Genomic DNA, 26,565 nt, shown 5'->3' with positions numbered 1-26,565 from the left:
CAGGACCAATAAATACAAATCAGAAGTTTGAGACCAGTGGGCAGCAAGAATGCAGGTTTACATAAGTCATAAATCCTATGTAGTTGTTAAAATTGAGCTGCAAAAATGGCCATGGACTTATCACCCAAGATTAGGGAGCTGTCTTGCTGGAGGGTGAATGGCCCCCCAACAAGGATATAAATGTTGGAATTTCTAAAAGTCCTCTAAAATAAGTACATTTTTTTAGGTTTCTCCTTTAGAGCATAAAGTTGGCTAGCTTACTGATATAATAGAAGATATTCTTGTGTAAAACTATCTCTCAAAAATTCCAACAAAATTCTAAGCAGAGTAGAGGCTTTGTATGAAGTGGTAGGTCCTTGGGGTCCAAGAATGGCCAAGAGCAGGAGGTAGCTCAGCGGAGAAAAAAAAGGGGGCTTTGGATTCAGAGATACCTGAGAGAATTACACTCTACCATTGACTAGCAGTAAGACTTTGGGTGAGTTATTTAGTCTCTGAGTCTCTGAGACTTGGTTTCCCTACCTATATAAAAAAAGAAAGAAAGAAAAAGATATTACTTCCTCTAGTCCAACACAATTGTTGTAAGGACTACCAGAGACAGTTTCTGTTCAGTTACTGGTACCTATTGATCACCTACTATGTGCTAGGCCCTGGTCTAAGGGCTTTGCTTGAGTTATCTCATTGGAGCCACTCAAAAGTTTAGGAAGTAAAACTATTCCTCAACCCACAAATCTGGAAACTAAAGTTTCTCTACTAGAAAATAGCATAGTCAGGGTGCAAGTACAGCAGTCTGATTTTGGGGCCCTCCCCCTCAGTCAAAACACTGCCCCGCTTCCCACATAGTCAGTGCAACAAGCATTTAATTTCCTTCTTGATCCTTTATTTTAAGACTTACACAAACACCTCTTTAGGAAAAGACCAGAGACCAACCTTTCAAATGGGCGTCTTCCATAGATTATTTGGTCACAAGGTCCTGACCATCAGAGCAGCAATCCTTCTTCTAGAAAACCAGGAGACATTTTGGGAAGGATTAGAACTTTTTCATCAGTTCCTGACTGATGAAAACACTTGAGTCAATAACTTGCTACTGAGTAGAAAATGTTCTTCAAGAAAAGTTCTTGAAGCCTAATTGCTAATGACAGGAACACTGACCCGCCTTAAGAGTCCACCTTAGACATGCTCCCCACTCTTCTCTAGCACGCCTGTCATTACAACGTTTCCCCTCAGAGTCAAGCACTTAAATATTACACATGTGTGTTTTGTCAAACTTCCTTTGACATAATTCACTTAGATAAAGCACGAGAATCAAGACTGAAATTGGGGCTGCAGTAAGCTACAAAGATGAGCCAGATACAGAAACTGCCTCTTCCAAAGTTTTCAAATCTAGTACACAAGAGTTATTTAAGTGCCACAAGTGAGGCTCAAGAAGACAGAGAAAGTACCTCCAGTTTGGGGACTGAGAAGAGCCATCTTAAAGGAGTTGCATTTAAAATAGCTCTTAGATAATCTTTATGATTTGGGCTGATCTAGAAAGAGTAGCGGAGAACAAGACTAAAAACCAACATCGGGATGTATTGGAGCAGGCCTGGACTGCTGGATGGGTTTGGTGTGGGCAATGGGGGACACTTGAAGACTGTTTGATCAAAGTATTGAAGACTATTTGATCAAGTAATATGATCAGTTATAATTAAAGAAATTACTATTTGGTGAATGTCAGCTTGTAAGTTATTTTATTAGTGCAGTAAATTGAAAGAAGGGCATGAGCTAAGGGAGTAGTGCTGGAAATGAGAAGAAAAGGTAGAAGCTGTGGGAGAAAAGAAACCTCATCATATTTGTTTAGTTTCCCTTCCTTCAGCCTCAAAGCATTTATTAAGTCTGTGGTAGGTGCTTGCAGGGTTCTAATAGATTTGTAGTTTGAGAATACTTTGTTCTACCCCAGTTGAGAGCTGTGTCTAATGAAAGATGGATTGTGTGTGAATGGTTGGGGTCATAGGAAAAGCTGAGAACCACAGCATGTTGCCTTGAGCTTAATAAAGAAGGCAGAGAACTTCAGGACCTTAATTTTTAAGAAAAGAATATTCTTAAATTAAGTGACTAAATAGAAGCATGCTAAGTGGTTAAGAAGCAACAAGTGCTTTTAAGCATGAAGCAATTAAGAGAGATAAATAAAAGTTTATAAATGACAAAAATAGAATTAAGATTTAAATAGTAAATAATTTTGGATAAAAGTTAAATTTTCAACATAAAGTTAAATTATCATTTTATAGAACATATGAAAACCAAGACTTTTCCAAAAATAAATTTTCTGAAAAAATATAGTTTCACTATTTCATTGAAAAATAAAACATATTAAGCTTGAATATTGGCTTTAATACCAAAACTGTATGGTACGTGAATCATTCTGGAAACATCATCAGGTCCCCTTTGACCAGCAGCCCTTTATGCAGCAGGATAGCCGAACGGTGAAGCTCTGACCAAACTCCAGAGCCTGCCTGCCTGGTCTGGGATGCTGGCTCCATCACTTGCTCCTCATGAGATCCTGTACAAGTACTTAACCCTTGTCCTCAGTTTCCTCATCTACATAATGAGGATAATAATGGTGCTTGTTTCTGAGGATTGGTATGAGGATTAAATGAGTTAATATTTGTATAGTAGTTAGAACAGTGCCTAGAACAGTGGCAAATAATTATAACTTTCATGGTAACTAACAAGATGTATACAATAAATTTTTTAAAAATCCTCACCATTCTTGAAACATCTATTTACCTTAGGTGCTGGTAGTTGGATAGAATAACAGAAAGGTAATTTTTGTTGTTGTTATATGGTTGTTAAAATATTTTTAAACATTTTCTAAACTGTATAATGTCATTAATTATCTGCTGTGGTTTCTATATTGTCCTACATGTCAAAGTGTATTTAGACATCAATAAGCTTGGATAAAAATACATTGGTGGAAAACTGACCCAAAATAGGTTGGTAACCCTAATAAGCAGTTTATGTAGTCTGGGTTAGGTACTGACTAGGTAATAAGTCTATTTTTACTTGACATCAGTACTAATTATCAAGGAAAGGTATATTCAGACACAAATAAAACTTAGTACGGATGCCGAATTTAGAAGCAAAGTTAATTTCAATAAAAACTGAATGTGGAAAAAATGAGTACCTGAAAGCATAGTCATTCCAAGGTTTACTGGTCAGTGGAAAAGCTCCATTCCAAAACCCCAGAGAATGGGCAGGATGAGGAGCAGAGATGGAGGAAATAAAAGTGTATCAAACTCACTTTCTACGCCAGCGCTTGACAGAGACCATCTTAACTGATGCTCATGTAAGATCAACCCTCAATAACACCTGAAGGCATAGATTGCTTCTATATATATCTTGCCCAGTTGAACATTCTAAATGTTTAGTAAAGTTGCTTATATGTTGTACATCTACTTCTGTGTCTTTTGTATAATCAACAGTGATTTGGATGGAGATAGTGTAGAGGAGGTTATTGTGGTAATTCAGGTGAATGGGTTCCAAGATAACCATGAGGATGGAGAAGATGGACAGATTCCAGAAGTAATAAGGGAAAATAATGTACAGAACTTGGAAATAAATTAAATGTGAGATGGGGGGGAGAGGCAGGTTGAGGGAGAAAGGAAACAAAGAAGATGTCCTGAGGTCTGGTTTAGCCATCAAGTGGTTTGTTCTGGGAGCATGGTTGAGAATGAGGTGAGGTTGTTGGGGAGATGAGTTTAGTTTAGGACTGAGAAGATCCAAGTGGAAATGTCCAATACACAAGCGGATATATGTACCTGAAGTTTAGGAAAGAAATCTGTGCTGAAGGGACAGATGTGGAAGTCATAATATAAATGATAATTAAGGCAATGAGAGTAGTTAGGGAATTTATTGTAAGAAGTTATTGCAGAGTGTGGGCTCAATTATTCTCAACAAACACTTCATTTAGTCTCTAGAAAGAGTACCCTTCACATATACATATATTAATATCAGGATCGACCTGAGTGTTATGATTTTTGGTGCCCAGAGCAGACTAACCCAGGTAAGCATAGAAGTTAGAATTCTAAGTTCTGTTTTAAGGGGGCATAATGTACATTAGCATACATTCTTCCAAATTTTATATGTTTATATATTTAGGCTATATGCTTAAGTATGTGAACATAGTATAGTTTATAATGGATATAATGATTTAATAATAAATATGATAACATAATTAACATTTATTTTAAAAATACAAACTGCTCAATAAAAGTATTTTAAGCAATTTAACACTAGCACAAGATTTGAAGGTTGCAAGAAAAGGAATAAGAAGGAACCTCACCTAAGGCTAAGACACCTCTAGCATCTGATCATCAAAAGACTGAAGCCAACTAGAAGAGGAAAAACAAAGAGCCTTCATTACCTGTGCATTAAGTCTGGAGTGGAGCTTGTGGTCTGACAACCAAGGGTGTTTGAGAGCTTCACTTGCACTTATTCTCCAACTAAAGGGAAATTCAGAAGGTTATTAGTGGGAACGCACCAAACGAAGCCTGCATCTGCCAGTCAGCCTCAGCTCTGGCCACTGCCTTTGGAAGACCAGATGCCAAATGTCAAATTCACATCAATTCCACCTTCTCTGGAATAGTTATCAGTGTTGTGTGGGTTACTATCTAATCCAATCAGGGTAACAACATGGCTAAGACAAAGAAAGGCAAAAAATTCAAAATTTTTATTAGTAACCGAACATTTACTTTCAAATATACGTAACCATTCATAATGTAAATGTGTAAATTGAATTTCTATCAGTCAATTGAAGAATAAATGTATGTTTATTATTATAAGAACAAAATGCTACATTGATTTCGATGATTGCAAAAGTGATATATGTATTAAAACTGTTGAATAAAATGTATTATTAACTTTTGAATTAAGGTGTTTTGAAGAGTTAGATAGAGAAATACATGGAAAGTTAATATAAGTATCGAGAGAATTTTTATTCTATGATAGTGGTATTTGGCATTGGTCTTAGTTTAATCAAGTATTGACTCAAATACTGAGCCAGTTATCATTTCACCCAAGTGTGTATTTGTTGCTCCTTAGATATTAATGAAACCCTCAAACTGAAGGAGTGGGCAGGACACGGGGGCTGGAGTCCAATGGCCTGGATCTGAATCTGCCCTGAGGAGCTGTGTGACTGCTTCACTGTTCTCAGCCTCAATGTCCTCATCTGTAAAATAGTGGTGATAATATCCACATGCAACAGGATATCCAGACAATTAAATCAGATAACACAAAGTATACAACAGCTCCTTGAATAACGTCATTTTGTTTAACGTCATTTTCTTATAACGCTGATGAGAAAAATATTGATTCCAGCCAGGGCCATTCTCTGTATGGAGTGTGCACTCTTCCCATGTCTCCGTGAGTTTCCTCTGGGGACTCCAGTTTCCTCTCACATCCCAGAAATGTACACCTGAGGTAAACTGGTATGTCTAAATTGTTCCAGTCTGTGTGAGTGTGGCTGTATGTGAGTGACCCTGAGATGGAAGGGCGGGTCCCACCTGTGCCCTGAGCTGCTGGGATGGGCTGCGGCCACCCTCAACCTTGGACTGGAATAAGTGGGATGGAAAATCATTCATTACTCTGTCTGTTTTTATTAGTCTTTGTTAATGTATGTATAGCTCACCTTTATTTTTGGTACTTTGGGTCATTATCTAGAAGTTTGGTGATGTTTTCGTGACCAGAAAAATGCCATTTTATTTATATCAATTAGTCTGTAGTAAAACTGGTTTCATTATATGTCCTTTTGTTTAAAGTTGCAGTTTCCAAGAACTTATCAATAATATTAAGTGAGGACCTAATGTTTCTGTAAAATAGATTCTCAATAAATGTTTATTCTCATCCACTGAAGATTTGATAGAGTTGACATTTTTCATTTGTTCACTGCCTGGCATTCAGTATTGTATAAATAAAAATAATAGTAACATCAGTTGTGTGCCTTTCCATTAAAGATAAAACCAATGTCTGTTTATTGCCCTTTCTCTCTTCTGGCCTTTGTCAACATACTCTATTTTTTGCATTAACCACATTATATTATATCTTTTTAAAAATACTTATCTTTTTTATTAGATCATGAGTTACCTAAAGAGCCTCCTGTGTGTCAGGCACTGCACCAGACCCATTATCCTTGTTGTTTCTTTACCACCCCATTCCACTGCACCCCACTGAATATTGGTTCATAGTCATATTTATTAATAACTTAAAAGCCACAAAGATAACAAAACAATAAAGCAAGTATTGTTGGCCTGAGAATCTTAAATACCATCTACTATAATATGTTTTAGATGTAACATCATCTGAAACCGTGTGTTTGACAGATTAATGGCAATGTATTTCCCCTATATTTCAACATCAATCTTCTTTATCCACCAAATTTTGAATTATGTGGTTTTAGCATGATAGAAATTAGAAGGCCACGTAATGTATAACAGTTAAGTACATGGCCTTGGGGAAGGTCAGCTTGCATGTGAATATAAATTCTACCATTTACTAGCTGTATGATCTTGGGCAAACTGCTTAAAGTCTCATCTATAAAATAGTAATGATAATTTCCACCTTATGAAATTGGGTGAGGGTTGAAAGAGGAAATGTCTATAAAGCACTTAGCATAGTCTGGCCCATTGTAAGTTCTCAAATAAAATGATAGTTAAATGTTCAGTTACATAGAGCTATATATGTACTTTGTAGATGTGAAAGGCATCATGGAAATAACTCATCTCAAACCCTTCAGAGGGTGAGTCCACTGAGACCCGGCAAGAGTCTTTAATTGCGAGAGCCTTATTGCAAAAGGCAGACAGTGGAAAGTTTTTGCAGCCCCATTCAAGGCTTATGACAAAAGGAGTCCCAGACATCAGTAAACTGGGTCAAGAGCATCAGATTCATCCTATTTACAACTTTGCACAGGCATCAGAGATTTCACTAAAGGAATTCAGTTGTTATCTGACATGAGTTCTGATAACCCTGGTGGTATACTACTGCTTCACTATTATCCCTACTTTTTCTAGAGCCCACAAAGAACTTGGGTTACCTCTTCTCCTTAATCAGAAGTTTGGAGATGAACTCCTTGGCCTCCTCTGAGATGTCCTTCAATTCTTCCTCCTCTAAGTCCCACCTGCAGGCCAGGATGTTGTTCAGGGTCTCAGCATCGTTATCGCCCAGGAAAGGGGACAAACCACTAAGTCTATAAGACACATGGTCCAGAGTGAGTATTTTTTAAAGAGCTTCAAACCCTTTACAGACAGGTTTCTTTTTCAGTTCTGTCATTTAAAACTGAAAGAAAGCAAATAAACTAATAATTAAACATAATTTTATAAAAATTTTTACAATGAAAGAGATGCTTACCTCCCCCACCCCAACTCCTAATTAAACAACTGCAACAATGAAGGCAGCATCTACACTTGAATATGAACCTCAAAGACCAGTACAACTTCCTTTTAATGCATTTACAGCTAATAAAGTCTGTCATACACTCAGATGGCAAACATAAGGAGTGTTGCCTCTAGGGAATAAGACTAACATTAGTCATTTAGAAGATCAAGACACAAGGGTTTGTTTGTTTGTTTGTTTGTTTTACTTTTAAGGCATTGGGTGGTGTCCTAGGAGTTAAAGTGATTAGTGAAGAAGGCATACATTTACTTTTTCAGATGATGTGCAGGGAAAGAATCTATTCCTTTCACCTATAGGATTCACCAAAGCCTATAGGTATGATGTTATTCTTGAAAGATCTAAATCAGGGCTTTTATTCAAAATAACAAAATTTCTTAGAATATGCATGACAATTGAGAATAAGTGTCAGAGAGACTGGAGATCTGCTTACAGCATATAGGTAATTACCCCTACACTCCACATGTCAGTGGGAAAGGAAACAAAATCATAGTTCACAACTTCAGGGGCAAGAAATTCTGGGGTTCCAAAGTTCACCTTCAGCTTCTCTCTGGGTTTGTATCTGAAATTTAGGAGACAAGTGAAGGGATAGAGAATGTCAATCAAAAATCATGGAAATTGGAAAAATGCAGTCTACAAGACAAAATAACTTCAGCCATGCGGCAAATTTAAAATAAATAGACTTTAAAGGAAATTACATATTTAAGACAAAGCGTCAAACACTTGTGAAGAAGTTCTAGGAGTTTTAAGTCATAATTCATACAGTAAAACCTTAATAATCTAAAACAGTTGTGAGGAAAGATGCTCAGGATAATTAGAACACCTAAATTACAGTATATGACAAAAGAAAAACTGACACGATCCTTGACATGTAGTGGAATAAGCCCATGCTAATAACTAAATAAAATGCAATGATTGACAACATCTATTTTATATTCATCATTAATGTGCTCTTTGTTTTTTTAAGAACCTTATATGTGCCAGAACCCTTTGTAACCTTGTTTACACTATTAATTTTTTTAAAATAAATCTCTTTACAGGTGGAACAAATGTAAAAGACTAAGACAAACTCTTACAAATTTTAATTTATGTTTTCAAATTTAATAACTTCACTGGATTAGGTTTTAATGTTTCATAATTTTTCTTGCATGCACTATAGAAACTTCTAAATATTCAAATCAGCAATGTAAAGTTGAAACATAGTTTTTGTTAAGTCAAATTTAAATGAGGGTATGAAACCAAGGGGTATATCAGATTTATCTTTGAAAAGAAACAACACCCATTATGCTCCCTAACTCCATTCATACACCTATGTCTAAATAGGCATACCTTCTGGCCAATCCAAAATCAATAATTTTTATTTGCTTAGAATCCCGACTCACACACAGGATATTCTCAGGCTGCCAGGAGAAAGAGACACATTAGCAATGAAAACAACCATCATTCACTCAAATTGTCCTTGAACCACAACTAAAAATACAATGATGCTCAAGGAAAACATATCAGGCCTTTCACTTTGGGGCTGGTTTGTCTGTGTGGGTATTTTCTTCTTTAATTATGTGGTAGATGAGGTTGTGGGTACCATGCCAACCTTGCATTATCCTTCCTGTTCCTCTCCCTGGTTCTGCAGTTTACCATGATGTGTGAATTCAGGCAGAGGCCTCCTTGAGGGAAGAAAAGGAGGCTGCTTCAGTACTTTCTAAATGCACTGATGGAAGCTGTCTCAAACTTGACCTCTGCCTTCCTCAAAAAAATTATTAAGTATGAATTTCTCTTTCTTGGAGGAATATTTTCCCCAAGGATTTATGAGTTTGAAGAGAAATGGCCTGATTCATTTAAACAGCCACACTGACTACGCTATATTATGTGAACACTACTGACCTCCAGATTTTCCTTTGTGCTTAGTCTACGGGAAAGTCATATGTCAAAGAGAGGCTTTCTCTGCTGTTCATTCTTTATTCTCTGCAATTCCAAAGTTTTACTGAGTGTGGTCTCAATGACTAAACCCTGGACTATGTGTTTCCTTGGAGTTTGACGCCGGTAAGACCTTGCCCTGCCAATGTGACAGTTTTGTGGTGAAGAGGGGAAAATGTAGATAATAGCACTGCAACTCAGTGTTTATAAAATGTCTTACAAGTGTACTTACATCTGTTAGGACAGAAAAACTAAGGTCAGAGAAACATAAGAGATTTGAATTAAAGTTAAGGTCATTCTTAAAAGAGAAAATTTTCAACAAATTGTCTGAAATTCTCAAGCTCTAATCCGGACTCTTCCCTGAGAACTGGGGAGCATACACTGAGTTGTCAAATCTCCAGGATCCCACATCTCATTCCTTTAGGTGGGATCCTGGCTGTCCGCCGCGAACCGCCCGCCCCCCGCCCCAAACACACACAACACACATACCTGTCTGGGTAGAGAGAAGGTTCAAATGAGATCAGAAACTCAGAAACACTTTATAAAATGGCATAGTATCTCTTTATCAATATTCAATAGAGTCCATTTGGTTGGGCATAATATCTGGCAGTTCTTTTCTAAAATATCTTTAAAACAAATATCTATGAGTAAAAACTATTTATAGAGAAGTGGGTGCTATATAAGAAAATTTGGTTTCATGCTTAAATAACTGATCAATCATGTATAAAGCTGTTCAGTTGTCAAAGAATACTATTCATAAAAAATTTGCAGAATGTAAAGAAGCAGCTTTGAGGACACTTCAAAAAGTTATTTTTTTCTATTATGAAATTAAAGCATATTTATTGAATAAGATTTGTAAAACAGAAAAATATAGAAGAGGCAATTTTTAAGTCACCTATAATCTCCTCTACATAGTGACAAGCACTCTTAATATTTTTGGTCTTTTTCCTTCCAAGGATCTTTCTAAAAAAGATGACTGGTCCTTAACAACCCATCCAGCTGTCGCCTTTATTATTATCTTTATATACAAGCCATAACTAAAATTACCCTTAGGAGTCCTCAATAAACATTATGAAGCCACATATGGAATTGTCTGACTTATGATAAGTCAGGTCCTAGTTGCCAATCGAATTTCTTTAGGAATATCTGTAGAACATCTACACTCAATGAAATGCTCAATGAAAATATGCATTATCAAATTCAGTTCATAGCCAAGAGCTTTGTTAATGACTTCTAACCTCTGACTTTGCCATTTTATATGCTACTTCCTCCTACCCTGTGAATGCAAGAGGCAATGCACATAAATCAAGACAGTGAAGGAAGCCAAGTTATAAGAAAAGAGGCCCATGGAAAACTATTTAAAGAAGTTACATTTATTTAGCTCTACAATGCCTGCTGACTTGCAATAGTTGGTATGTTATATAGAATATTTTATCTCACTGCCATGCTGTGCAAACAAGGAAATGAGAAAATGATTGAGCCACACAAGAAGATGCATTTCATGATTTTTAGCCCCAATATTAGAATTGGTCAAAGTTGGGTTTTTCATTGGTTGTAACAAGGCACAGTACAATCCTAGGGGCTTCATAATGGGAGAGAGATCAAAGTCATAGATAAGAGAAGAAAAGAAGGCATCTTGGCTCCCTGCTGCTCACAAAAGCTTTCCACCATTTCCAGCGTGGTGTCTAGCCCCACTCCTACCACTCTTTTCTGCTCCTTAGCATTTTAGCGCTACTCTGCTGGCTGCTCTGTCTTTCATTCTGCCATAGGTTTCTCCTCAGTGCTCTAGCATGCCTACAGAAAAACAAATCCCTAAAGTCCAGAGCTTCCTAAAAGAATGTCAAAAGAATGCTGGAGACTCTTGGAAAGCTGGAAAGTTTGTCTACTATTTTGGGTATTTTGAGTTAGCTAAAATTTTCCCTCCTACTCTTATCCTAATAATGACAGAGACACAACAAAAATATCATGGTGGTGGTGATGGTGATTTAAATTCTAAACTTTTAGGGAAACCGTCTCCCACATGGATTCCTTTCACACAGGCAAGTTACAAGAATCTAAATAGTAGTCCTTAAAGAAGGAGATGTGCAAATATTAGGAGATGACAGAAGTTGGGAATGGGGAATGTGGTTAAGAATCTAGATTTTTATTAATTCCTGAATATGTACCTAGTGACAGTATCAATTTCCTGAGGTGGTGTACAGTATCTGACAGGGTCATCCAATCCCCATAAGGAAAGAAGGTTGGGATATAAAGCATGCTCTACCTTCAGGTCTAAATGAAGAATATACATCTGATGCATGTGTCGTATTCCCTCACATATCTGCTTGATAAACAGGATAGTATCAAACTCAGTGAGATTGTAGTTGTCATCAATGATCCTGTCAAACAGCTCACCGCCATCCACACTGCAGAGGGAAGAAGAAAGAAGTCTTTAGTCATGATTCCTGAATGAACATGTTTTTCTTGCAGCAGCTTGGTGTTTAAGCTCCTCTAACTCTTCCAACAGAAGTGTGCACACAGTTCTAACTCTATCTTTGCTATCTCAGTTAGATGACTTTTAGGTTGAAGGCCCTTGTTTTAGCTACCATCAATTTCACAAATGGAAAGCCTCAAACTCCCTTTCATTCAGCGGTTACAGCTCTGGAGAGAGAACACATCTGCCATTTTCTAACATGTATGAAAGATAAAGAGGACTCCAAGAAAGCGGGGAGGGGAATTCCGAACACCAAGTGAGCGTTAGACAGTCTCTTTAGATTAACTTTAGTGACAAAGTGTTTCTATGTGGCTGATGCTAGATATTTAGTGTTTGAAATTTCTTATTGAAAAATGATAAACGAAACCCAAAGTAAGGAAAAAATGAACTGAATCCCAATACTACTCACTTACTAACTAACCACATTAAATTTTTACAAAGGTGATTTTAAATGGAAGTTTCTTATGTCTAATTATTGAGTTCAACATGACCTTTGTATTAGTGATTAGCTTGAAAGTGAAATGTAGTTCAAAAACCACTTTTCTCCAGGTTAACCAGAATAATATTTAAACTGGATTTTTGACAGTATAGTTTAAATGTAAAGCTAGATCTAGGTTGTCATTCTACTTCTTATTAATAAAATCATATGTAGAGATGTCTATTTCTAAGTAATTTCCTTTCTGAAACTGATAAGATTGTCTCATACATGCAAGTCAGAATCAGTGGTACACCAAGTGTGGACCTAGCAACTACTGAGACAGAGCAAAGCTGCACTCCATGGTCATGGATGGTGCAGGACTCTCTGAATGTGTGTGCACAGCTTTGCCGGGGAGCAGAAGAGGAGGCAGGAGGGAACACATACTACTCCATAACCAGGATAATGTCATTCTTAGACTCAAAAGCATCGTAGAGCTGAATGAGGTTCACGTGATCCAGCTGGTTCATGACGGTGATCTCGTTCTTCACCTCATCCTAAGAAGAAGGTAAGATGCTTAATGAAGTGAAGACAACGGCAGGAGGAGATCCACATTGCAACGCCACAGCCTTTACCTTATCCTTTGTTCCTCTGGTTTTAATGATCTTGGCTGCCAGCTTCAGACCTGTTGCTTTTTCTTCACACTTGTGAACCTGGCCAAAGCGCCCCCTAGCAAAGAAGAGGACGAGGTGCAGCATGAGCGTCTGTCCCCACCAGGACCTGGCTTCAGCCCCTGCCAAATGGATGGGGAAGTTGCCCGGAGGCATTTCTCTTTTTGAGTTTGAATGCACAAACCTATTAGTGCATCTACTATAGCTAATAAACTTCTACAACAGTGGCAAGGTGTGGTCTGTGGGTCACTGGCATCAGAATCACCTGAAGGGTTATAAGCAATACATGTTTCCTGGCTTTACTCCAGCTCTACTGAAACAGGAATCTAGGGTGAGGCCCCAGAACTGGCATGTTACAACATTCCTTGTATAATTCATATGAGCTTTAAAATCTGAGAACCTCTGTTATAGAAAAAATAGAAGCATTGTGAATACATATGAATGTAATAAGTGAGGCTTTGCAAGCATGTGAACAATATAGGTTGTGAATCAGGCACATGAAATTATTTTTGGAAATTGCATATAAATAAATAAAAAGTAATGACAATATTGCATATAGACACATATAATCGAAAACATATTACATAATCATCTATGAGCTTTCTGACACTTTAACTTGGACATAAATTTATGTATACTTTGTAAGACAGCTTCTGACAAATGAAATCACACACAGAACTGCAGCCTCATGAACAATTTTTAAATTTGACTTGCTTGCCTTGATTCCTGATTTAGTAAAATAGAACACAGGTGCCTGTCTGTGCAATGATGGCTATCATGGCAAGAGAGACAGGGAAGCTTCCCTAAAAACACTGTGCACCTAAGGCCACCACATTGCTACAGGACTGCAGAGGGGAGGGTCTTGGCAACAGCTAACAGAGACAGGTAGTGCCTTTCACCACATCCCATTCAACACAGCTGCGCATCCTGGGCAGAAGCAGATGGGTCCCATAAACATAGCTAAATGATGACTTTAATTCAAACCACTATTCCAGGTGTAATCTCTTTACTGGAGCACATGAACATCTCATATGTGGCTGCTAATTAAGAAAATGTTTTTTTCTCTTAATTAGCAAAGGCCCCCAGAACTGCCTGGGCCCGGCAGAAGTGCCACATCACTGTTTAACTTCAATACAACCTCAACTGACTTATTTTGTAAGTGCCTTGAATAATTAGGCTACCTCTCACTGTTTCTACTGGTCCACCATACTGATAACCTCATGCTAATTGAATATGTTGAGTAAGGGTGATAAATAGCCTAGAGGCCATAGACTGGGAGATGAATCCCAGGTAAATTTAGGGGCCTGCCACTGCGGGCAAGTTTTTCGAGATCGCCACTGTGGGCAAGTTTTTCGAGATCCAGTGATCCTGGACATGTTGCAGTATCTCTGCCAAAAGTGAAAAATAATTTGCTGCATCTGGAATCTCTTAGTACTAAAAAGTAGGTATACCAGTTGATGATCTCTTTGAATTTTGGAGCAAAAACACACATTTGATTATGCTTCTCTAACTTATTTACTGAGTGAGTTATGGCTGCCAATTTTGAATGGAGCCCAGACAGGGGATGACTAGCAGCTGGTCCAGACTGCAGTATGACCAAAAAGATCCAATGCTGCCCAAAGGGTTAGAAAGGAAGTTTTTAAGGCATCATTGACAGACCTTCACCTGAAACACAGCACAAACCCTGGGGATTGTTTCAAAGCTGCTTCTGCCTATAACTCCTTTACTTTCGAGAAAGTTGCTGCCTTGTCACTGAATCCCTAAAATCCTAAATAAGCTGCTGCAGGCAGTAATACTTCAGGCTCCCATGGTACCTATTCATGTTTCAGAATTCCCATTTCTCTCTCAGCCCATCCTCATAGTCTCAAGGGGAATTCTCCATGATCAGCCAGCTGAGAAGAAAAAAGTTCAGGTGGTTCTGTGTGGCAGAGGGCAAAAGATATATGGAAAGGGGAGAGGAAGAAGGGACTTTACAAATATCAACCACACCCCTAATTGCCTATTCCAGAACCATGCATTACAGTAGCTATGGGTGTTTTTCAATGTATTATTAAGTAAATTTTGTATATATTTGGATAAATTTTATGCTTTCCTCTTCCTATTTTATGTAGGTATGTGTGTTGATGGTAGTAAACTTTATAATTTAGGCTTTAAATTTAATTTAATTTAAATTAAATTAAATAGATATCATAGGGGGAATGTGACTAATGTAGAAGAGGAAGGACTATCCCCAGTAATGATTTCCTGATGGACTTTACTCTTCTTTCTTCAGGGAGAGATTGTGCATTTCGATGTCCTTCAAATATGTTTTTCAGTGAAGAAAATAATTGATTGAAATGGATAATAATAATCCATACAATGACAACATAAATGGAAAACCAAACATGCAGCAAGAAATACACAATGTTAACTCATTTCTATATTTTGTTTCTCACTTTTCAAGTTTTGGACAGCTTCTAAACCTTCTGAGTTTAGACACACACTGGATTTCTCTCACTTTCAGACATTACAAATGAGAAATAAAACATAAATGCAAAGTTTAGTCGCTGTCACCACTTCAATCTTTCTGGCATCAATGATTTTCAGAAATCTTTAAAATCTCTTAAAATGTTTGTAATGTTTCTGATTTTCAGGCCCAGAGTGGCAAATATTTATGAAATCTTCAGGATCCGTCTCTTTGCAAGGTCTCTTCTTTTGTTGAAAGTGTGTTAAAATCGAGCATTACTTACCCTCCTAAAATTTCTGTTCTGCTCACTGTATAAAAACTGTTGACTGCTGTTTGTTTGGCTATCACAATTCGGTGATTAAATGGGGCAGGAGGAGCCAGGACTTCATCTAGAAGGTGAGAGAGAAAGAAGGGCCATCTGTTAAGCAGACAAAACTCTTTATGGCACCAGGCATTTTGTCTCACAGTGAAAATTTGTTCATTTAATAATAAAATACAAGTTATCTATTTTATTCCTAATGTTCCATGTAATATAAATTTCCATTTCATATTATGACCTGTGATTTATGGAGGTGACACTTGACATGTTTGAGAAAAAAATGTTAGGACCACTGAACTATGGTTCATATGATCTTCAGGACAACTTTTGACAAATGTCAAAAATAGTTGAAAATTTCCAACCTCAATACAATCCAAATAGGTTATACTTTTAAGCCTGAGTCCATTTAAATTCAAACATGAGAAATTTTGTTCTATTTTTTCAAAAGCACCACTGATATATAGTCCATTATTTTAATAAAGCAGAGAAAAAAAATGAAAAGTTTCTTCATGTTATTGAAATGTTTGATATTATTATATATTACTTTCCAAAATATTTTAGCCTTCACTTCAGACATATTTAAGAACCCAGATAAATTTTTCCTGGCTAGAAATAAAATGCCCAGTAAAACTGGCTAAGTATATATTCCACAGCTCTCAGATTTCTTCCATTTTATACCTTCTATCCTAAATGTTTAAATTCTAGTCCAGCTCAGGATCAGTTCTAAAATACATAATTACTCAAGAATATACTTCCAGTGTTCTTTTTATTTTTCTATGATTACTGCTGTTAAAATCTGCTTTCCATGAACCTATTTATTTCCCCATTTATTCATTATTTAAGCACCTACTACATGCACCTTCTTACATGTATACAAAAGATACAAAGGCAAGTGAGTAAATAATAACTTACATTTACTCAAAAAACAATAACAGTTTTTTAAGACTCATGCTAGGCACTCTGACAACTATTAATATTTTTTCTTAATTCAGATGATATAAATCTTTGGGAATTTGATTTGATATGGACATTCACTTTGCATGCCATAAATATACAGAAAAATAAAGAAGTCATGAAAGAATTTTCTTGGTGCCTATCATCTTTTCAGATCCCTCCCCCCACCAAAAAAAGTGATTGAGTTACCTATTCAAATGGCATCAATGCAGCATTATGTATCCTTCAGGCTATTAAGCTAAGTGAAATTTAGTTGGAAATGCTTGTTGAAAGGCTGAAACGAAAGCCTTTTTCTACCCAATGGAGTCACCAGATCTTGCTGTTTGGAGGTTTTAATTCTAGTAGACTCTAGGGGTTGGCCTTATAAGCTCCCCTAGACTTGTCTGGTTTCTTCTGTCCTTCTCAGTGTGTCTTTCTAGTGCTTCGCCTGTATCCACTATATCTATTCTGCTGTTTTTGTTGTCTTCTGTGATGAAGTAGTTCTCTGCCACTTTCTGCTTACTACTGTCAGCATGCTTTATTTGTTCAGCATTCTGGAAAATATGTCCTATTGCTGCTGAGTTTCCGAGGACTCTTGATGTGGAAATGGTTTTTACACTGCTCATATACCTGGAAAATAAAATTCAGCTGTATCTCTCAAAGTTTCAGGGAGAAAATTTTCAGGTGGTCAAATTTCTTAGCACTAAAGCTTCCTGAAATGGTGTTTTTGGTGAAGGGACCTAAGCTTTGTGACAGAGAGTTGGCAATGTCAGTGTTTGGGGATAAAATGGTGCAGAATGCTTCCCCATCAGATCTAAGCAGCAAGTTGACAGCTATAGATAACTAGGATACCCGAGAATATCCCCAATGACCTCACCGCAACCCCAATTATTCCACTGACCCTTTACAAAAACAGTCATTTCATGGATACCTAATTTGATCTTCATTTTTGCAATTCTTTTCCTTATAAAAGAGAAAAATGACTAAATTAAAGCATAATAAAAGAAGCAGTAATCTCTCCAAATATTAATAGCAGTGAGAGTAAACCTTTATTGGTGAAAGGATTGACCTAATTTCAGTTTTTCAGCAGCTCCAGACCTTACTAAGCACATGTTCGCAGTGATGGACTTTCTTAGTAAACATTGACATTTATGCTTAATTCTTGGAAAATTAGACTTCTTGATTAGGTTTCAAATAATTAAAAAATGAAATCAGAATTATATCTTAAATCCCTAAAATAAGACCACAGATGTTTGGATACTTTCTATTCCAAATAGATTCTGTAGCTCATCATAACATAGAGTAATTAATTTTAATTGGCTGCATCATTAACTGAATTTATAAGTGAAACTTTGCAGTTGAGGAAGAATCATTCAATAATCTACTTATTACTCAATCCTCACAATATTTGGGGGAAAAATAGGCAATTTATCATGTATAATGGATAGGTAAACTTTTTAAGAATTAGGTTTTTAACTTACAAATCTGATCATTATTTAATTCTTGATCTTAGGAAGGGTGTGCTCTATATTGTTAAAAGTAAGAAATTTTTATTTTATCTTAAAAAATACTGAATGATGTTAGTCTAATAATCATTATTTTTGTCTTTTAGTTAGTAGGTGACTTAGAAAACAATAAAATGCCTGTAAATGTCACAGGCATAAAAAAAAAATGATGGCAAGAAAACATGAGCAAGAAAAATCTACACAAGTGGGAAACTGGTTTCTAAACCCTTGTTTTAAAACTCACTTCAGTTATCCTTTGACAGAGCCTTAAGTTGCAATGGCACATAGACTTACAAAAAAACATCAGTTATAGATGTGTAATGCTTTAACCCCTACCTTTCATAAAACTGATCAGCATTAGTTTTATCAACATTTTGCTTATTATTTGAACACTTGTCCAGCATTGTTTCATTTGCAAATTGATGATCCCCTTTTTTCTCAGATTCTTTTTCACTAGTATCTTCCTTAGAATGAAGCCTGTTTTTCTCTCCTTTGAACACTGGACGTTCATTCTATGCACAGTGGCTTGCTCATCACCTCCAGCACTACTGTTTTCTTGTCTATTCAGTCTCTCAGTGCATGAAATATTTTTTCATCTGCATTTTTTCTTGGCTTTTTGGACTTCTTTAGAGCAAAATCTTCTACCTCATCTTATGGTCTTTCTGTGTGAAATGTGACAAAACTTCTCTGAACAAGAGAAGCATTGATCTTCGCAGCATTTTTCTTGTTGACTTTATTAACCTTTTCTTTCTCAGAGGAAGGCTAGTTCTTTGGAGATCTCTCTAAAAGCCACCATGGGACACAAAATATTATAATGGTGGATATATGTGATCAGTATAATTTTGGCTTCACATAATGGCATCTCGATTCAGGTTTGTCTTTATTAGCAGATATAACCTTTTGAAAAACAAAGTAGAAGTGAACATGACCAATTGACTGACAATTGGATTCCCAAAGATTTTCTAGTTTGTGACTAGAAGGACCCAAAGCCAATCAAACAAAAGTATTCAAACAACACTTCTCCTGATATGGGACTTTATGAATGTATAACTTCCTCTAAGTAAGAACAACAACAGAACTTTTATAGCAGAGCTTTCTTTATTTATAAATATCTAGTCTTCTACAGACGTTACCTGTGAGGGCCGTAGTCCTTTTGCCTTTGACAGGTGCCATTTCCTTCAGGTCGGGGTGTGACCACGTCTTCTCCTTAGCCTGTAGAAACGCAATTGAGTAATTGAGGCTACATAGTATGTCAGGGTTTCTCAACCTCAAGAGTACTGACACTGGGGCTGGATAATTCTTTGTTGTGGGGAATGTCATGAGCATTATAGGATGTTTAGCAGCATCTCTGGCCTCTACCCACCAGATGCCAAGAGTATTCTCCTTCCCAGTTGTAACATTCAATATCTTCAGAAATTGCTAATTATCCCCTCGGGGTGAAATCACTTCAGACTGAGAACCATATATAATATGAATCAAACGCAGAAAAAAAATAGTACTTAGAAGGCGGAGCAGACTGAATTAATGAAACCCTATAGAGACTATAATATTAGAAGACAAATGAACTCACTATATTAAAAGAAATTCTGTAAAACTCTAGTACTGTTTGTAGATCAATCTTCATGAATAGATTAAAGGATTTTGATAATACGTAAGTCACTCTCGACCTCTGTTTATATTGCCTTGATAAGGTTCACATATAAATCAAATAAAAATGAGAGAACATATGTGAATAGGTTTTGTAAACCAGAAAGTAGGAGACTAAAGTAAGCATTTATAAATGGAACTTTTACATTGCTTAGAACAGATGGCCCTTTTCCTAAGCAGATAAACATTCTTCTCCATCTTAGCTTCTCTGAATTAGCTTAGCAAAATCCTTTTAAATACCACATAAAAGGTAAACATTAACCTAATTCCCCCAGATTATCACAAATTCTAAAGTTATGCATTATAAATTAATGAAATTGTATGGATGTCCACAGAATCAGTCTTTTTTCTGTGGAAAGGGAGTAAAATTTGCATTGGTGTGACTTGAAAGCATGAAGTGCCATGGAAGTACAGCTCACAGATGTCAAGACAAATTGCAAATGTACTTTTAAACAATCCAAAGGGCAGTTCCATAGGTTCAGAGCATTTCCATTTTTTGGACAGGGACCTTGAATCACAGAGGCATGTTTAGTAAATACGTTAAAAAACAAAATGAGAGATTACAGCCTCAGGGACTGTAACTTTTTTTTTTCAAGTGAAAGTACAAGGCTGATATATACATACTTTTTCCTCTGCAGGGTAAGCTTCCTTCTGCTTCCTCAGGCAAAGCCAGTTGCTGCCTCATTTATGCTTGTACAACACTTTGCACATACCCCCAAGCCTGCTATCCCTTGCAACATTTTGTTAAACATTTTTTTCCTTTTTACTTCAAATGAGCAAAGAGACTCGTTCGCCTTTGAATTCCTGGTGCTTATGTCAGAGACTAAGACATAATGATAATGATGATGGTGATACTGATGACAATGATGATGTGGTAGCCAACATTTACCAATCACCGACTTTTCTAAGTAAGTTACTTTATTAACTCAGTTGCTCCTCATGACAACCTTTTGGAATGGATACTATTAACTCCATTTTATAATGAAGTTTGGTGATTTCCCAGGGATACATAGTTCAGAAGGAGTAAAACCAAGATTTAAACTCAATTGCCTACTTCAGTCTGTGCTCTTAACTATTACACTGTACTGTCACTCTGAAAAAAAGAAATAGAAGATTACAGCCAAGGTAGATTGTTAATACTTATTAACTATCTACCAGACAGCCAATACTACTGGAGATAAGAAAGAAGATTAAGAGAGAAGGACATAAAATGAACACAAGTTTATAAAGTGCAGAAATAAATATTCATTGATTAAAAATTAGAATTACCATGGAAGGCAGGAGAGAAAGAGAGAGAAAAATGAAGTCTAATTTTGAAAGCATATATCCAAATTAGTCAAATAAGAGAGTTTAACAAGTTGCTTTTAAGATAATTTGTAACTTTGTCTTCCAAAGCTTCTCTTTTGAAATGAAAACTCCTTGTGGATAGCCATTGTGCTTCTACATTTATTCAGGATGGTGCGAACACAATGGTAAAAGCATAGGTAGACTTAATAATAAAAACTGGTTATGTTTCAGTCAATTTCAATCTATCAAAATATATAAAATTGAGAATTTGATTGTAAGACTGTAGAGAGATGATAGATCAGCACTTGCCTCTAAGGTCATCTGGAGTGTTGGTGGCAAATGTCCACAAACTGGGCCAACATTCTTTGGGTACAGCAATCTGATTTGAGCAACAGGAGAAATTATTGATCCTGTGGAGTATAAGAAACCAGCTTCCAAACGAGGCTGTTTTTTTCTTCGCCAATCACATATCACACATATTTTACCATTTAAATAATGCAAGGTCTTTATTCATTGCCATGGGCTATTATATTTTCATTTCCCTATGTAATACTGACATCTAGAGGAACTTTGAACTGAGGAGATTCCAAAAAATGGAAGTTGTATTTCTCCTTTTCTGTTTCTGGACAACTTCAATATGAAGAGTTTTTACTTTGTGTTTCTAAATTATGTGCAGAAGTTGCTGAAACAGGAAGCACAAGTCCCTGAGTACATCTTGTTAGTTTTCAAAAACTGAACTTGTTTTCTACTGATTAAAGAGAACAAGACAGTGCTGTTAAGCATGATGTTCCTAAAAGGATTTCTATCACCCTCTGTTAATTGATAAAAATCATGTCAGACATTGTTTCCTCTGCTAAATTTATACCAATGACTGAGACCAGTGGGAGAGCCTCAGTTCACTAAATTCACTCATTATTTATTTGCTTAGTAAATACTGATATATTTGCATATGGATGGGATTCTTTTTGTAACCTTTTACCCATTCTTTTTATAATAATATATCGGTGAATTTAGAATGACATAGGGAAGAAAAGGAACTTGGCCCAAATGCCCAAGTATTCAAAACATGGTTCTGCTCCCTGCACTCTGTCCTCAGTGGGGCGTATGTACCCAGAGAGTGTCCAAAGTTCTCTTCAGAGAGTGTGAAGGGAATGATAGAATTGTTCTCTACACCTCGGTGCCCCCAGCACCACACAGTAGGTCAGGGTTCTAAAAGTGCTTGATGAACCCATGTGCAATGGAGGGAAGAAGTGCTTTCAAAACTGGTGCTCTCATCGTGGGGCCGTTCTTTCATCAGACTGCATTATGGAAAAGCCAGACTATCCTGCCACCATTGGAAATGCATCCCTGTTACTGACTCTCATATTCTTTGTATCACTTAACTGGTATTAAGTGATATCCACAGCTCTTCATTTGGGAATTGTAGTTGCTACAGAAAATTGTTTTCTTCACATCACAATGGGACATGACTAGAGTAACAACATATCCTGAGTGGAGGGCTTTTCATATTGCTGCTTATGGAGATGTCAAGATGAACACTTCTTGGTAATTTTAACCTAATTCCTAGAAGTATACAAACAAAATTATAACAATTTATAATGACTTTGTTAATTTTTGATTAGGTTTCTCATAGGGGAGAGGAAAATATAGAGCCTAAAAGAATACAAAGAGAGAAATTTTCAGAAAATAAATATTAAAACTACATTTCCTTGCAAAGAAGATAATTTTAGAGATCACTTGCAAAATAAATCTATTTCTTTTCATCCACAGGGCACACTCAAATTCTCTGTGTTAAGTGAAAAAAAAAAAATGAAAAACTCCCTAAAGACTCTAAAAACTGATAAAAGGAAATCTCACAAAGCATAACCTGTTTTGTGGCCTGTGGCGATTGGAATGGAATAGACAGAACAGGATCTGACTGACTGACCAAATCTAGAAAGAGAAAGTGTCAACCTTGACCTCAGACCTTAGTAAGTAGATTCTCCTCATATCGCTGAAAACATCAAGGATAATCAGTCACCCGAGAAAATAACCCCGCCAGGAAAATTAAAGCCTTTTGATGCATCCACTATTACATGGACAGTGCTTCATTCAGAAATCAAGTAAACAGGATTCCTCAAGGATATATATATTAAGAAAGGGCCTGAAATTAAAGGTTCTGGTTCAGGAAAGTCTAATTGGACCAACTGCCAAGTGAAGATACATGGGTAATTTTACTTTTATTCAATTATAATATATAGCAAGCAATACCATAAACAAAACAAACAAACAAAAAAAAGTAAGCGGCAATACGTTTATTAGCTTATAAAATTGTAAGCATGCTAGTAAAAAAAAAAAAAAAAAATCCCTGATTGAACAACACTGGTCAAATGGACTCTATCAGGTTATTCCTAATTGACTACAGACTTTTCTTAATTGAAATACATTTTCAGGTTTTCTTGTCCCAACGACCCCGTTGTGATAACCTGTGTGAGCCATGTATTCTCTCCTGAGCAAGTATGTGAAGACCAAGGGTTAAGGAGTGGTCAACTCCAAATACCTGCCCCGCCACTGTCAGGGTCCAGGCTATGGTCTAAGCGACAAATTATTAAAACTATTTGTTCCATCTGGCCTGCCTTTGTTGATTTTAAAAAGAACAAGTTAAAAATAACTTGGAATAAATTAAGAATATTCACTTAAATATTTAGTCACATTAGTTACGTTGATTATATAGGTTTTATTTTTTTCTTACCTTATGCCTATTGGATGAGCTTACCTAAGACATCTAATGGGTCTATACTTTTTTATTTCCTTCTCACTACCACCTTTCCTGTCCTCCTCAAAGAAAAAATGCTGAGCCCTTTGACTTGTAACTGCTCATTTTTCCCACTCAAACTGCCAATGTGACTTTGCTCTGCCTGCAGGCCTGTGTGCCATGCCCCACCTTCCTGGTCCAGACTCTCCTTTACGCTAGAGAAGGGGTTCTCAACCACCTGGGGAGGAGTTGAGAACTACTGATATGTAGATCCTGCCCCTAAAAAGGTTGTGGGGCTGGGCACTGGTATACCACCCTCCCAAAACACACATACCCCAGCGACTCTCATGTACTGCAAGTTATGGAAGCCACTGCTTGCCATTATTATTTTTTTTTTCCAGTCCTTACCACCCAGGCTGCTCTGTTCTGATCTCAGTCCCTGTTTCCTCACCCTTATCAGCAATGGTCTTTGGTCCTCTCCCAGAAGGATTATCCAGCACATCACTGCCTCTTCCTTACTCACTACAGAGGGACACATGTGGAATGAGTCAAAGATACACTGCCCTAAGACCACATATCTCCCCTCTAAAAGTGATCTTGGGCATCCAGGGAGGGCAAGCCCATAAAAAAGCCAATGTTCCCAACTGGACCACCAGTCCTTAGCCTAAAATCCTCAGTGTTGCTTCTTGGTCAAATTTTAGTAATAGAAAGTGATTTAATTTCTCCACCACCATGGAGGTGAGAAGAAGAGGGGATGATTCAGGCCAAGTTCATAGAACTATTTCCAGCACTGTATGCAAAAGTTTGTCTGAAAACCATGAGTTATGGCATGCTTTTGGCTTCTTGAGATTCTGCCACCAGAGTAACACCTGAAGGACTTCAAAAACTGTGCAGCAAGGTTACTAAGAAAGGGTAATGGGGTATGTGTGCGTGTTAACCAATTTCATGTGCAGGTATAAATAGGATTATAACTCCTAGATGTTCATTTGATTAAAATGAGTCTTACTTAGTAAAATTCCTCTTTTATACTATATAGGACCAAACCTTGGAATGTTTTCACATGAAGTTTACAGTGGTTTTCATCACCTAATAAAACTGATTTCTTCCCGCAGCAGACAGTTCCATAAGCATTCATTTCACATGGTGTTCTCAGTATGCTTTTTAATTTTTATGTTAGGTTCACTTTTATCACTCCATCTTTTGTCTCCTGCTCCAAGTAAGCAGTCAGCTTTCAGTTCAGCCTCTCCCCACAGGCTGGCTCATGGAGGTAACATATGCTGGCAGAGGCTCATGGGAGCTCAATGTTTCCTAAGGTGAAGCGATGTGTGGTCCCGTAGGTTTTAAGACAAGTTCAGAGATATGAACTTAGATTCACTAAGCAAAATATTTAACCTCCAAATGGTTTACCTTTCCACATCTTCCCCTGTACACAAATTCCACAAACAAAATGGCTTTAAAAAGCTATCTCTGAAAAGCTGTGAGAAGCTGCAAAGCTATTAAAAAATCTCTGAATTTGTAATAAAAACTCCGTAGCTATAAAATAATCAGTTATGACTATCCCCAAATATTTAGTTGTCTAGTCCCTTCTACCCAGTAAGTAGGTCCAAGAAAAGCACCCAACAGCATCCCCTGGGGGTTTGTTAGAAACACACTTTCAGCCCCTCCCCACCCCCCTCCTACCTCTAACCAGTCCCCGGGGGTCTCATGCACATTAAAATTTGAGAAGTATTGGCCTAGATAACATACTTAATGACTTGATGTGAAGAGCTATTTCACAAAATATCTGTAACAGCCTAATGTATTTATTTAAATCTTGCTTCCATCCACCAAGAGCTAATGTCTACTTAGGTAACCTCAGAGGAAGGACAGTGGAGGGAGAAGCAAGGAGCCAAGACGATGCTCAGCTAGTCTGGATGTCAGCTGGCCTTGAGAAGAGTAGCCAGAGGAAGTCCAGTACTGTATAGAATATTAGCGAGCTTTGCAAAATGTCCAGAATCTTGACACCCACCCAGTAGTCCTGGCAGGGACTCAGAAGAAAATGCAAGACATGATATCATGTGCCTAGAATTTTCCACTAATCTCTGGGTTTACAGAATGCCTGAATTCAGGTCTCAGAGAAAAGCAACATTAAGATGTAAAGGTTCTGTTATGGACTGAATGTTTGTGGTCCAAAATTGATATATCGAAGCCCTAATTTCCAATATGATGGTATTAGGAGGTGAGGCCTTTGGGAAGTAATTAGGTTTTGATGAAGTCATAATGATGGAGTCCTAGGATGAGATGAGTGTCTTTATAAGAAGAGAAAGAGGGAAAAGGAGGATGGGGTCAGCACATCATGGGGTCCCTCTCCCCCTCCTTTCTTCTCCTTCTCTCTCCTGCCTCCTCTCTCTCTCCAATCTCTCTCTATCAATCCTCTCCTCCTCTCTCTCTCTCTCTTTCAGGGATCACATCAGAACAGAACCATGCTGGTACCCTGATCTTGGACTTACAGCCTTCAGAATTGTGAGAAAAAAATGTTTGTTGTGTAAGCTGCCCAGTCTATGGTATTTTGTTACAGCAGCACAAACTAAGAAAAGTATAATGAAAACTGGGCCAACAGTAAGTTCTAGGGAATTAGAAATATATTCTGATCAACTCCAAAATTCAAAGAACACAGTTAGGATTATAAACTCAAGTGCTATATCTTGATTACTATAAAGGTGACTACCAACTTTAAAAGGAACAAAAGTATTTTGAAACAAAAAAAATCTTATGAAACAAAATTTTGAAGTACACTGATAGCACATGCCCTCTAATACCACC

The 26,565-nt window shown here is 37.1% G+C and overlaps 1 protein-coding gene across 2 annotated transcripts in view; it reads right to left on the bottom strand.

Annotated features, from left to right (window-relative positions):
* Nucleotides 1–926: 926 nt before the first annotated feature.
* The window catches only part of MYLK4 (myosin light chain kinase family member 4), a 79,608-nt gene continuing 53,969 nt past the window's right edge, over nucleotides 927–26,565 (bottom strand). The window contains exons 2-11 of one of the 2 annotated variants that reach the window (XM_039869497.1): nucleotides 19,229–19,307; nucleotides 15,622–15,727; nucleotides 12,857–12,950; nucleotides 12,669–12,778; nucleotides 11,597–11,738; nucleotides 8,749–8,819; nucleotides 7,853–7,981; nucleotides 7,064–7,216; nucleotides 4,391–4,478; nucleotides 927–997 (exon numbers count right to left, since the gene is read on the bottom strand). In XM_039869497.1, coding sequence (XP_039725431.1) covers nucleotides 953–997; nucleotides 4,391–4,478; nucleotides 7,064–7,216; nucleotides 7,853–7,981; nucleotides 8,749–8,819; nucleotides 11,597–11,738; nucleotides 12,669–12,778; nucleotides 12,857–12,950; nucleotides 15,622–15,727; nucleotides 19,229–19,307 — 1,017 coding nt within the window. In that variant the 3' untranslated portion in view covers nucleotides 927–952. The remainder of the gene's footprint in view (nucleotides 998–4,390; nucleotides 4,479–7,063; nucleotides 7,217–7,852; nucleotides 7,982–8,748; nucleotides 8,820–11,596; nucleotides 11,739–12,668; nucleotides 12,779–12,856; nucleotides 12,951–15,621; nucleotides 15,728–19,228; nucleotides 19,308–26,565) is intronic. The other variant, XM_039869498.1, reaches the window with a different exon arrangement.

The sequence above is a fragment of the Pteropus medius genome, unplaced genomic scaffold, assembly GCF_902729225.1.
Source record: "Pteropus medius unplaced genomic scaffold, Ma_sr-lr_union100, whole genome shotgun sequence".
Classification (NCBI taxonomy): domain Eukaryota; kingdom Metazoa; phylum Chordata; class Mammalia; order Chiroptera; family Pteropodidae; genus Pteropus; species Pteropus medius.
Note: the sequence above shows the minus strand (reverse complement) of the source record. Positions and strands in the feature narration are given on the sequence as shown.